The sequence below is a fragment of the Zophobas morio genome, unplaced genomic scaffold (assembly GCF_036711695.1).
Source record: "Zophobas morio isolate AGI-343-1 ecotype UQ-CSIRO unplaced genomic scaffold, CSIRO_AGI_Zmor_V1 ptg000831l, whole genome shotgun sequence".
Classification (NCBI taxonomy): domain Eukaryota; kingdom Metazoa; phylum Arthropoda; class Insecta; order Coleoptera; family Tenebrionidae; genus Zophobas; species Zophobas morio.
In genome coordinates this window covers 39,509-51,780 of record NW_026972933.1, presented here as the reverse complement: position 1 = coordinate 51,780, position 12,272 = coordinate 39,509, and the positions used below count along the sequence as shown (strand labels likewise).

Below are 12,272 nucleotides of genomic sequence, written 5' to 3'. Positions count from 1 at the left end.
GTCGTTTATTGCCCTCGTTCATCTCGAGATCTATCCCCTCTTTTCGTTTAGGTCGGGGAGGGATCTCGGACGCAATCTCGCATCCCCACTTCCGTTTTATACTTGTATAAAAGTCGATGGATTCGTCTGTAGGAATTAATTAGTTTTTTGAATTCAATTATTTAACACTTAGAAATGTCATCTTTCATTTCTACATTGAATAAAGAGTCTCACTTGCAGGCTTTTGTGAGTGCGAAAACTTTAGAAGAAAATAAAAAATTTTTAACAAAAAATTTTAGTAAACTGTCTACAAAGTACGGTGACAAGATATTTGTGGAACTTGAAGAGTCTAGAACGATACTTCCACAGAGATTTACCGAAAAATTCACCGACTCAGTGATCAGCGATCTGAACCAGAAGATCGTGAACGGCTTGAAATTGTACTTGGTAAATAGAGGTCCGATCGGTCGAACCATCAATATCGAATTTATCGAAGAATGAAGAAGGCATTGGTTCATGTGGAAAACAAATCAAGTGCAGTTAGACTGCTTCATCGTAGATTAGAATTACATTTAAAACGAATTAGTTATTTAAAAGAAGCAATTAAAATGTATGAAATAAGGACTAAATTGAACAATCTTAAGTTGTAATAGAAATTATAATAAATATTATTTAATTCGTTCGGTGTATTATTTTCCCCAGTCTCATGTAAAAAATATTTGATTGCAAACCGTCATGAATAACAGACGTGTTTGTTTCGACAAAGTTCCGGTTATTTTCTTAATAAATGATAAAGAAAGCCGAATTAATACTTGGTTATACGATGTTAAAAGATTTCAAATGAATGTGGAACGTTTCGAATTGCAAATAAAGCCCTTAATCGAAAAAATGATGGAGGAGAAACGAAAATTTAGAGAAACAATCGAAAAATTGGATTCAGAATTGAAAATTATTCAGCAAAGAAAATAGTTAAATAGCTGTGCACATTGCAGTTAAACCACTGCGTCCTGAATTAGATTTAAATTTAAAACTTATTAGTTGCTTAAAATGTATAAAGTACGAACTTGTTTGTGTAATCTTAAGTTGTAATTAAAATTATAATAAATATTGTTTATTTCGTTTGGTGTATTATTTTCCCCAGTCTCATATAAAATTATTTAATTGCGAATAACCGCAACGAATAAAAGCCGTGTTTGTTCCGACAAAATTCCAGTTATTTTCTTTAAATAAATGTTCATCAGCAACTTTCCGCCGATTTAAGTTTCTTTGCACTCGAAATCTCGTACGTTACAATCAGTTCAACGTAAAAATAATTATGCAAAACACGTCCGTGATTATTAGAATAAAATGTCGGAAGGCGAGTGTGTGTTGTTTAAAATTAAAAAATGTTTGCTTACGACATTGAAAACAGGCAATTAAATTATCCGTTGTCCCTCGAAAACATTCATATACACGCACACATCACAGAAGTCACCATTTAGTGCAACAAAACCACCTTTTTCCCAAATCTTTCACGGTAAAATTCATAAACCGAAACACGCCGCCCGTCATTATTACAACACAGAATTAAATAACGCGATGCTGTTTCAGCAAATTCTTACGGAACTGGACGCTTTTTCTCAATAGACAGGGACGTATTCGGAAATATTAGAAAAAAGAATTATCGCTTGAGGGTGCCAAAGGGCAGAAAGTTTGTTAAAAAAAAAAGTAAAAATGCATCCCTATAAACTAATGACACATTTGTGTAAAAATAAATGTGGGTTAGAGGTGCAATAATTGTTTAAATATAAAAAAAAAATGTTTTACTCGAAGACGGTAAGAGATATGAGGTTCGTGCAAAGAACAAAAAAGTTCCTAAAATACGAAACACATGCACCTGTGTCGATGGTTTTTAGTTTGAGTTTAGCATTTCGGAGAAAAGGGCAAAAGTTTGTGGTGACCAAACGGAATTAGTTAAAAATTTGTTTTTTGTGTCAAATTATTTTCGGATGAATAATCGATAGGCCCATATAATTAAATATGTGAAAATTTGAGTTTGGGGCGCAACAATTTTTGTCAAAAAAGGTTGTCAAAATTCGAAAAAAAGTTTTCCTTGAGCAGTAGGAAAGTAAATTAGAAGTTTTGGTGAAAAAAAAAATTTAAAAAATTCAAAGAATCCAAAGAAAAATTAAAACAAAAAAAATCTCAAAAAAAAAATCCAAATTTTGAAAAGTTTGTTTTTCCACAAAATCAAATGCATATTCATGAAGTACTATCTAATCGTGTGTAAAAATGATTATGACTCATAGGTGTATCTACCGTTTAAATAGAAAAAATTTTTGTTACTCGAAAATGGTAAGAGATAGGAGGTTCGTGTATAGAGCAAAAAAGATTGACAAAAACAAATAATATCGACAGCCGTCGACGGTTTTTCGCTAACTTTTGACATGACTGTGAAAAGGGCAAAAGTTTGTGGCGCCCAAACGGTAAAACTTAAAAAATATATTTTTGTACCAAAATATTTCTGAGTGAACAGTCTATAGGTCCACTTAGCAAAATAAATATTTTTTGCTACCGTTTAGTAGTAATAACGAAAAAACGTCATAGTTCGTAAGCGGTAAGAGGTAGCATGTCGGCTCAGGGGAACGGGGAAATGCTAAAAAAATTAAGGCATATGTTGAACAAAAAAAATTTTGAAAAAAGTTGAAAATAAGGGAGAAAAGGGCAAAAGTTTCTAGTGTCCAAATGGTAAGAAATAGAATATCGGTTGCATACATCAAAACCTTCTTCTGGAACGAACGCATAAGTTTGTTCAAAAAAATCGATTCTGTCCACGTCAACCTTGATACAGGAGCCATTTTTAGTTTTTTCGAGGTCGCTACGTAAAACTTTTTTCAGGTCGAAAAAAAGACCATCGAAAAAGGATTCGAATAAGCCCAACATGCAACACTTAAAAAAAAAAAAAAAAAAAAAAAAAAGCGAAATAGGTTATTCTTTATATTTATTGTTATATGACTACTACCATCACAACTAAATATACTAAGACAGTAAAAAAAAAAATTCCAGTTAACCAAAAACCGCTTTTTGTTGAATTTTATATGAAAACAACAAAAGATCATTAAAAAAAAAAAAACGAAAACCTATAAACAGCCATCAAAAATCAATAAAAAAATCAATAAAAAAAAGAAAAACATCAAAAACAAATAAAAAACCAAAAAACTATCAAAAACCAACAAAAAACCATCAAAAAGCACTATTAAAAAAAAGATATATATATATATATATTGATACTTCTACTACTTCTAAATTTGTATATGTTAGCCTATGCTGTGGTGGTGGATCATGATGAGTCATATCGTGCTGCTGGACAAATAATTTAAAACGTATTAAATAACTTGTTGTTGTATTAAATCGTAGTTGCTAAATCTTTCTGAATTAGTGAAACTCTTGCATTTTCGATAAGAGAAAAACAACTGAATCGTCAACTTGAAATAAAAATTAGAGAGGGAAAAAGAGTAAAAGAAGGGATTAATTTCGTATATAAATTCAAGACTATATGAAAGATGTGATTATAACTGATTAACTAGTATCAAGAGAATTAACCAATAGATATCTAGGGACATGGGTAAGGTTATATTTTTATTACAGTATGTAAATTTCATATATTTTTTTTGTTTTGTTTAGAGGATTTTATAGTTTGCCCATACGATAGGAGCCATCGAATGCTAGAGGGGAGACTCCAGAGGCATATATTTAGGTGTCATAGGGAGGCTTGGGAAAGGGAGCGACAGCTCCGCGAAGCTGCACTTCCCAAAGCATCACCACCGATACCATCTCAACCATCAAAATGGTTCAATTCTGAACCCCCAAAAGTAACATCACTCGAAAATTGGGACGACGACGCCAGTGGGACGTACGTTCCATCGTTGAAGGATGACTTGATGCTCGACAAGACATCAATAAATTTTTATAACGCTGTGTTCGGCAAAAATAAACAAAAATAATTTTTTGTTTTTGTCTGTCTCTACTCGTTAATTTGTACCACCCTACCAGAACTTACCATCTCTACAAGCTACCTCTCTAAATACTAACAGCGATACCATTCCCAAGGAGAACATGGACTTTTGTTTAAGAAATGCTCGTGTATGGTTTGTCACAATATTCCTGATATTATCGATACATCGATCCCACTACAGTATAAACAAGAATTTGTCTTAAGAAACAAAAGCCGCTGCAAGTCACCTAATTACACCATTATTGACGATTATAGTGGTTCCAAAAATTTTAGCGAAAATGCTACAGGATATTGTTTGGCAAAACCATTGATTTGGATATATACTGCCCAACATGCAACACTTAAAAAAAAAAAAAACAAGCGAAATAAAATAGTTATATTATTTATTGATATATAAATATTACTATTACAATACAAGCACCACTATCACTACTAATTCTACTACTAAAACATTTCAACACTTTTAACGCTACTAACACTACTACTGACACTATGAGATTATATACATTTTATTTTTACATATAGTTTCTTTAATTTGTCGGATTTTTGAATACTTTTTTTCATTTCGTTTTCTGCACCCCGCAATTCACTTTGTTCTTCCACTAACTGTCTTTGGAGAGTTGCAATTTGATTTGCTAATTTTTTAATGTTTTTTTTGCACTTTTTTTGTTTTTGCACTAGTTCCCTTTGTCGCGTATTATGTCTGTCCTGCGCTGCCCTACACTTCCACTTAAAATTATACAATAATGTAGATGCATTGTCTTCGTCTTCGAATTCATCACCCGAATCATCAGGTGCAGCAGGATGAGGTGTATCAGGGGCAGGTGTTGGTTGAGACGTCGGTGGTGATGGTGATTTGCGGACCGGTTGTTGCTGCTCCTCCTGCTGCTGTTGCTGCTGCTCCTGCTCCTGCTCCTGCTGCTCTTGCTGCTCTCTCTGCCTCTGTTCGTCTTCCTCCGTAACTCCGTAAACATTACGAAGGAAAGACAAGCTTTTTCCGTGCGCCTCTAACCCCTCAAACAGTGAGGGCGTCATAGAGACGCACGGCTCCTCCAGCCCTGATATATCTAGCTGGGAAGGTGTCTGGGAGTCTTCCACAGCGGAAGTGGAGGCGTCCTCACTTTTTGTTTTTAGTTTTTCAATTTCTTCCTCAGGTAGATCTGCAAGTCTACGCAGTTTGGGCAAAGGCGGCTGAAAATAAAATAAATACTTATAAACATTTCTACATTTTATGAATATAAAAACATTTTTTTTTTAAATTAATCAAAAATAAAAAACCTACCTGTATCACTACATCCTGGAGGATGTTAATTTTTGGTTTCTTGAGACTCAAGGAATACTTCATTTTTTTTTTTTCAACAATTAGCACTTAACACTAACAGACACAGAATTAAGACAAACAATTACGAGTTCCTATGCAAAATATATAGGAAAAATAATGCAGAATATGCAGAAAATAAATGGCGAAGAAGGGTGAAATGTCAAATCAGCAGTTTTACATGTCCATATATGGTCATTTAAAGATTGATTGCAATGAAGTAGGAGGGTGAAATGTCAAATCAGCAGTTTTTTCATGTCCATATATGGTCATTTAATAATTTATTGCAATTCAGCAATTCTTCAAACTATTTCCGTGTGAATTGCAATTCAGCAATTTTTTGATATTTGGTATATAAAAGTAACTTTTGTAAGCATGTGAGTACAGTTCACACATCAGATATGTTCTCATTAAAAAACACAAGTTTCATTTCTCGCAATCTTGATATATCTTCACTGAATGAAGAAAAACGTCGTATCATTCAAACAGTTGAAAGTTTGTTACATCAAAAATTTCGGTCGTCCAGAACTTTCATGGCTGGGGGATGTGCAGCGTTTCTCTTAGGTCGGACGTCTTCTTATACAGACATCGATATTTACGTCGAAGCAGATGAAAATACACAAAAATGGGCTAAGGATAACTGCGCAGACAATCACATGTCTAAATATGACTATCTTTATCAGTCCAAGTGGCCCTGCTGCTATTTGAAGTTTGATGGATTTATATTTAATATTATTTTTGTTGAACCTCGTCTTCAATTTTCGTTGGAAGCCAGAATTCTATGTATCCTTAAATCGTTCGACTTAACCGCGTGCAAAGTGGCAATACACTTTTCAAGTGGAATAAATCCTGTTCTTGTAGAATGGAAATTAACTGACCTGAACTTCGATAATGTCAAGAAAAAGGATCGCATCATTAAGTATAAGAAAAGAATTGAGAAAAATGAAAAGGAACAACGATTCGATCCCAACAGTTTGTCTATGTTGGCCTATACCGTCGTGGTAGATCATGATGACTCATATCGTGCTGCTGGACAAATACTTTGAAAGATATTTATATAACTTAATATTGTTATGCTGAATCATTGTAGTGTTGATTCCGTTAGATAAATATGTAAGAGGATATTAAATAAAACTCACAAACGTAACTAATTGTTTTATTGAACCAATATGTTTATACATTTTCAAACATTCATTGAACTATTGCATTTGCTACAGTGAGTGAAACAAATTAGTACTAAATAAAGAAACACACACACGCACAATTATTTTTGTGTGTCTTGACATGTTTCCGTTTGCCGCCTTCGAAACGATGATATATTTTTTTTAATATTTTCTGAATACGTCTCTGGCAGCGTGCGAGATCCAATGCATCGCAAGCTTTTTCGCTCTCCGTCATCTAACACCTTATTGTAATAATTTCGAAGGAATGCGGACATGTTTACGTTATTGTGGATTAATTCTGGGCGTAATTCAACGATTTCGAAACGAAATTGATATATGACAACGATTTCATTATTTTGTACATTAATTACTGCATGTTTTTTTTTTTTATATATATATATAAAATCTGGTGTGGATACAAAAGTTGAATATCCGAATTTAATTGGGTCGTATTTATTTATGTTAATTTTCAATCCCAAAATTTCATACAACGCCCAACCGGAATCCTTTTCTGCAAATTTCTCTAATTTTTTCATGATTTTATCAATGACGTTTTCTTCGTACCATTCTTTTAAATTTGTGTTTTGATCAATGTGTTATTTTTTGTTGAAAATGTTTTAATGTCTGTTTCACTAGAGTGCGGTTGAATAAAATTTGCCGAAAAAATTACATTTACCTTAAGCATTGAGTTTTTCACTTCTTTTTTAATTCTAAACATAAAGCATTTAAAAGATTGTTGAAAAAAAAACTGAAGAGGATCTTTAACATGGTGGTTACTTATAAATCCTGTACGAATTCGTTGTTGAAAGCAGGATTCGACATCTTGCCATGTTACATTAGTCACCGATTTAAATTTGTTGGTTTTAATATAGCCTTCACCAGTTTTTATAGATAATAATTGTTTTTTCTTATTTAAAAGCTTTAGGTGATAAAATTTCAAATACGTCAAGCTTGTTCCTAAGGAATTTGCGTTTTCCAATATATTTTCTCAGGGGATTTTACATTTGAGTGCTTTTCTAATTATTATTATACTGTTATAACTAAAAAAATGTTTAGTTTCTTTGATTGTTTTGATTTTACTTAAGTATTCATGAATTAGCTTAAGAGAGTTTTTACATATAACCCTCACTGATTCTTGTGATTTCATTTTTTGTCGTGAAACTTGCTCACCACAGCAGAAAAAAAAAAAAAAAGAACACTACTATGACCCGTGGAGTATATTGTATTGAATTGTAGCGTTGATGCTCTTAGATTAACATGTTGAAGTAAGTATATTAAATAAAACAATCAAAAGTAGCTAGTTGTTTTATCGAATCATACATTTGTTGTAGATTAACATGGTGAAGGATATTAAATAAAACAATCAAAAGTAGCTAATTGTTTTATTGAATCATACATTTGTTGGAGTATTTTATTTGCTAAAATAACTGAAACAAATTAATCCTAAATAAAGGAACACACAAAATACGATTACAAAAATAATTGCTCCTATCGAAGTAAATATCCATAGGGGAAGTTCAGCCTCCCAGAGTTTTCGCTCCCTCTCCCAGGCATCCCGATGACAGTTGAAAATATGTTTTCTCAACCTCTTCTCTAACAGCCTGTGGCTAGGATCATAAGGACAAATGATAAATTTTTCTACACAGAAAAAAAAAAGTTTTTAAAACTTTACATACTACAACAAAAATGTATAAGCTTACCCATTTCTGCTGTTAAGTATTAACTTATGTACTTGCAAGAAACTTATTAATTCGTTCTTGTGTGTGTGTGATCTTTAATTTATACACCATATTAATCCCCACCCTTGCTTTTTTCCTTCCATTTTTGTTAAGGCTTTCTTAAAAAAATCACAGTACATAATTTTTGCATTACAACAGGGAAGAAAAAATCAATTGAAGAAAAACTACAGTCAATATGATCATTGTAATCTGAGAGAGAGATGTAAAATTGTACCTTAATGATACCATGTATCCCTACAAAAACATGAATGTTGATTTCACAAATAATCGGTATGCAATTGTCTATGATATGTTTAAAGAATTCCAGACATCGTTCTTATCCAAACAAACCAGCGAACTTCGATAAGGATGAAATGAAAAATACATCCCTGCACAAGATGTCGTCAGAGTGATGTAAATAATTTCATCTGTTATTGTATTATGTTTGGGGGTAAATAAAACTACATATAACCCATTTTTGTGTATTTTATTCATGGTTACCAGAAATTACATGTAAAGTTTTCTTATAATCATCTAACTTAATCGAGGGCCATTTTGTTGAATCCGGTCCCTCTGTCCATCCTAATGGTATTTCAGGATTGGCTTCTCCTTTGACAATGTTCTTTTTGATCCAGTTGAAAATTCTTCGGTGCTCCTGATTTTGAGAAGGTTGAAATGCGAAAGAATCGTAATTTATTATTTCTAAAGACTCATAGAAAGTACTGAGCGCTTTATGGTTTGCCAAATACGCAGCCCGACACATAAATTCATCCACGCATTGGTCGATCCTTCGATAATTTTTCCGGATATTCTCAACAGGATAGAATATATCTCCAAGATTCTGCCAGCGATTATCACTCAATAATTTATAAATAAAACATTTATACGTTAGAGTATTGTCCAAATAGTTGGTGGTCATCAAAAACTCCAAAGCAGCATAATTTAAATTTTCAATTTGGTCTCTTTCGCATACACGTAGAAATGCATCAATGTAACCATCGACACATTGCTTTCTTTGTAGCAGAATACAAATGTCAAGTGTATAAAAGTCACTTTCACTTTCGGCAATCCATTTAAACACTTCGTCCGGTACAATAAAATCTTTTTTATCGATGAGATGAAGGAATAAATTTAATTTCGTTCGATCACTCGCAGCGGCTTTAAGATATGTTTTGTACACGCTTTCGGATGCACAAAATGCTTGTAAATCAACAAATTGTCTCAAGTCAGACATTGTTGTAATCATAAAATAACCAACATCAGTGAAATTTAATTGCTTATATATGACAATTCCCACTTTTTTTAAATTACGTGCGAAATATGATATCCCCAAGGTTTCGTATCCGTTGCGAATCTTATGACAATTCTTTTGTCATCATTGGGGCTGAGAACTACTTTTTCTTGTTTTACTGTGTAAACAGTATGATGTTTGGACTTGATGAGTCTTTGGGATTTTTCGTAACTTCGATTATTAAATAAACAATCTTTGTAATTTTCAAACGTTATTGTTTTAAGTGATGCTTTTGTACTACCTTTGGATTTCTTAACTAATTTTTTATTGAAATCATAACTTGCAGTTCTAGATGCGTACATTTTAGATCTGAGACCCACAAATTCTAGCATAATCTTACCGTTATTTTCATCTTTCTTATTTTTAAGTTCTATATCATAAATATTATATAAATCATAGTCAGAAGTATCAAATCTATGTGAATCATTCATTAATTCACATATAAACAAAAAACTAGTCAACGGGTCATAGTAGTGTTCTTTTTTTTTTTTTTTCTGCTGTGGTGAGCAAGTTTCACGACAAAAAATGAAATCACAAGAATCAGTGAGGGTTATATGTAAAAACTCTCTTAAGCTAATTCATGAATACTTAAGTAAAATCAAAACAATCAAAGAAACTAAACATTTTTTTAGTTATAACAGTATAATAATAATTAGAAAAGCACTCAAATGTAAAATCCCCTGAGAAAATATATTGGAAAACGCAAATTCCTTAGGAACAAGCTTGACGTATTTGAAATTTTATCACCTAAAGCTTTTAAATAAGAAAAAACAATTATTATCTATAAAAACTGGTGAAGGCTATATTAAAACCAACAAATTTAAATCGGTGACTAATGTAACATGGCAAGATGTCGAATCCTGCTTTCAACAACGAATTCGTACAGGATTTATAAGTAACCACCATGTTAAAGATCCTCTTCAGTTTTTTTTTCAACAATCTTTTAAATGCTTTATGTTTAGAATTAAAAAAGAAGTGAAAAACTCAATGCTTAAGGTAAATGTAATTTTTTCGGCAAATTTTATTCAACCGCACTCTAGTGAAACAGACATTAAAACATTTTCAACAAAAAATAACACATTGATCAAAACACAAATTTAAAAGAATGGTACGAAGAAAACGTCATTGATAAAATCATGAAAAAATTAGAGAAATTTGCAGAAAAGGATTCCGGTTGGGCGTTGTATGAAATTTTGGGATTGAAAATTAACATAAATAAATACGACCCAATTAAATTCGGATATTCAACTTTTGTATCCACACCAGATTTTATATATATATATAAAAAAAAAAAAACATGCAGTAATTAATGTACAAAATAATGAAATCGTTGTCATATATCAATTTCGTTTCGAAATCGTTGAATTACGCCCAGAATTAATCCACAATAACGTAAACATGTCCGCATTCCTTCGAAATTATTACAATAAGGTGTTAGATGACGGAGAGCGAAAAAGCTTGCGATGCATTGGATCTCGCACGCTGCCAGAGACGTATTCAGAAAATATTAAAAAAAATATATCATCGTTTCGAAGGCGGCAAACGGAAACATGTCAAGACACACAAAAATAATTGTGCGTGTGTGTGTTTCTTTATTTAGTACTAATTTGTTTCACTCACTGTAGCAAATGCAATAGTTCAATGAATGTTTGAAAATGTATAAACATATTGGTTCAATAAAACAATTAGTTACGTTTGTGAGTTTTATTTAATATCCTCTTACATATTTATCTAACGGAATCAACACTACAATGATTCAGCATAACAATATTAAGTTATATAAATATCTTTCAAAGTATTTGTCCAGCAGCACGATATGAGTCATCATGATCTACCACGACGGTATAGGCCAACATAGACAAACTGTTGGGATCGAATCGTTGTTCCTTTTCATTTTTCTCAATTCTTTTCTTATACTTAATGATGCGATCCTTTTTCTTGACATTATCGAAGTTCAGGTCAGTTAATTTCCATTCTACAAGAACAGGATTTATTCCACTTGAAAAGTGTATTGCCACTTTGCACGCGGTTAAGTCGAACGATTTAAGGATACATAGAATTCTGGCTTCCAACGAAAATTGAAGACGAGGTTCAACAAAAATAATATTAAATATAAATCCATCAAACTTCAAATAGCAGCAGGGCCACTTGGACTGATAAAGATAGTCATATTTAGACATGTGATTGTCTGCGCAGTTATCCTTAGCCCATTTTTGTGTATTTTCATCTGCTTCGACGTAAATATCGATGTCTGTATAAGAAGACGTCCGACCTAAGAGAAACGCTGCACATCCCCCAGCCATGAAAGTTCTGGACGACCGAAATTTTTGATGTAACAAACTTTCAACTGTTTGAATGATACGACGTTTTTCTTCATTCAGTGAAGATATATCAAGATTGCGAGAAATGAAACTTGTGTTTTTTAATGAGAACATATCTGATGTGTGAACTGTACTCACATGCTTACAAAAGTTACTTTTATATACCAAATATCAAAAAATTGCTGAATTGCAATTCACACGGAAATAGTTTGAAGAATTGCTGAATTGCAATAAATTATTAAATGACCATATATGGACATGAAAAAACTGCTGATTTGACATTTCACCCTCCTACTTCATTGCAATCAATCTTTAAATGACCATATATGGACATGTAAAACTGCTGATTTGACATTTCACCCTTCTTCGCCATTTATTTTCTGCATATTCTGCATTATTTTTCCTATATATTTTGCATAGGAACTCGTAATTGTTTGTCTTAATTCTGTGTCTGTTAGTGTTAAGTGCTAATTGTTGAAAAAAAAAAA

General features: G+C 32.3%; 1 protein-coding gene across 1 annotated transcript; it reads right to left on the bottom strand.

Annotated features, from left to right (window-relative positions):
- Positions 1-4,128: 4,128 nt before the first annotated feature.
- LOC135122001 (ras guanine nucleotide exchange factor P-like) lies at positions 4,129-5,318 on the bottom strand. The gene is made up of 3 exons (XM_064046251.1): positions 5,256-5,318; positions 4,716-5,164; positions 4,129-4,189 (listed from the first exon to the last, which is right to left on the bottom strand). Exons 1-3 carry the CDS (start codon positions 5,316-5,318, stop codon positions 4,129-4,131), a joined length of 573 nt encoding a protein of 190 aa, XP_063902321.1.
- Between the last annotated feature and the right edge of the window lie 6,954 nt (positions 5,319-12,272).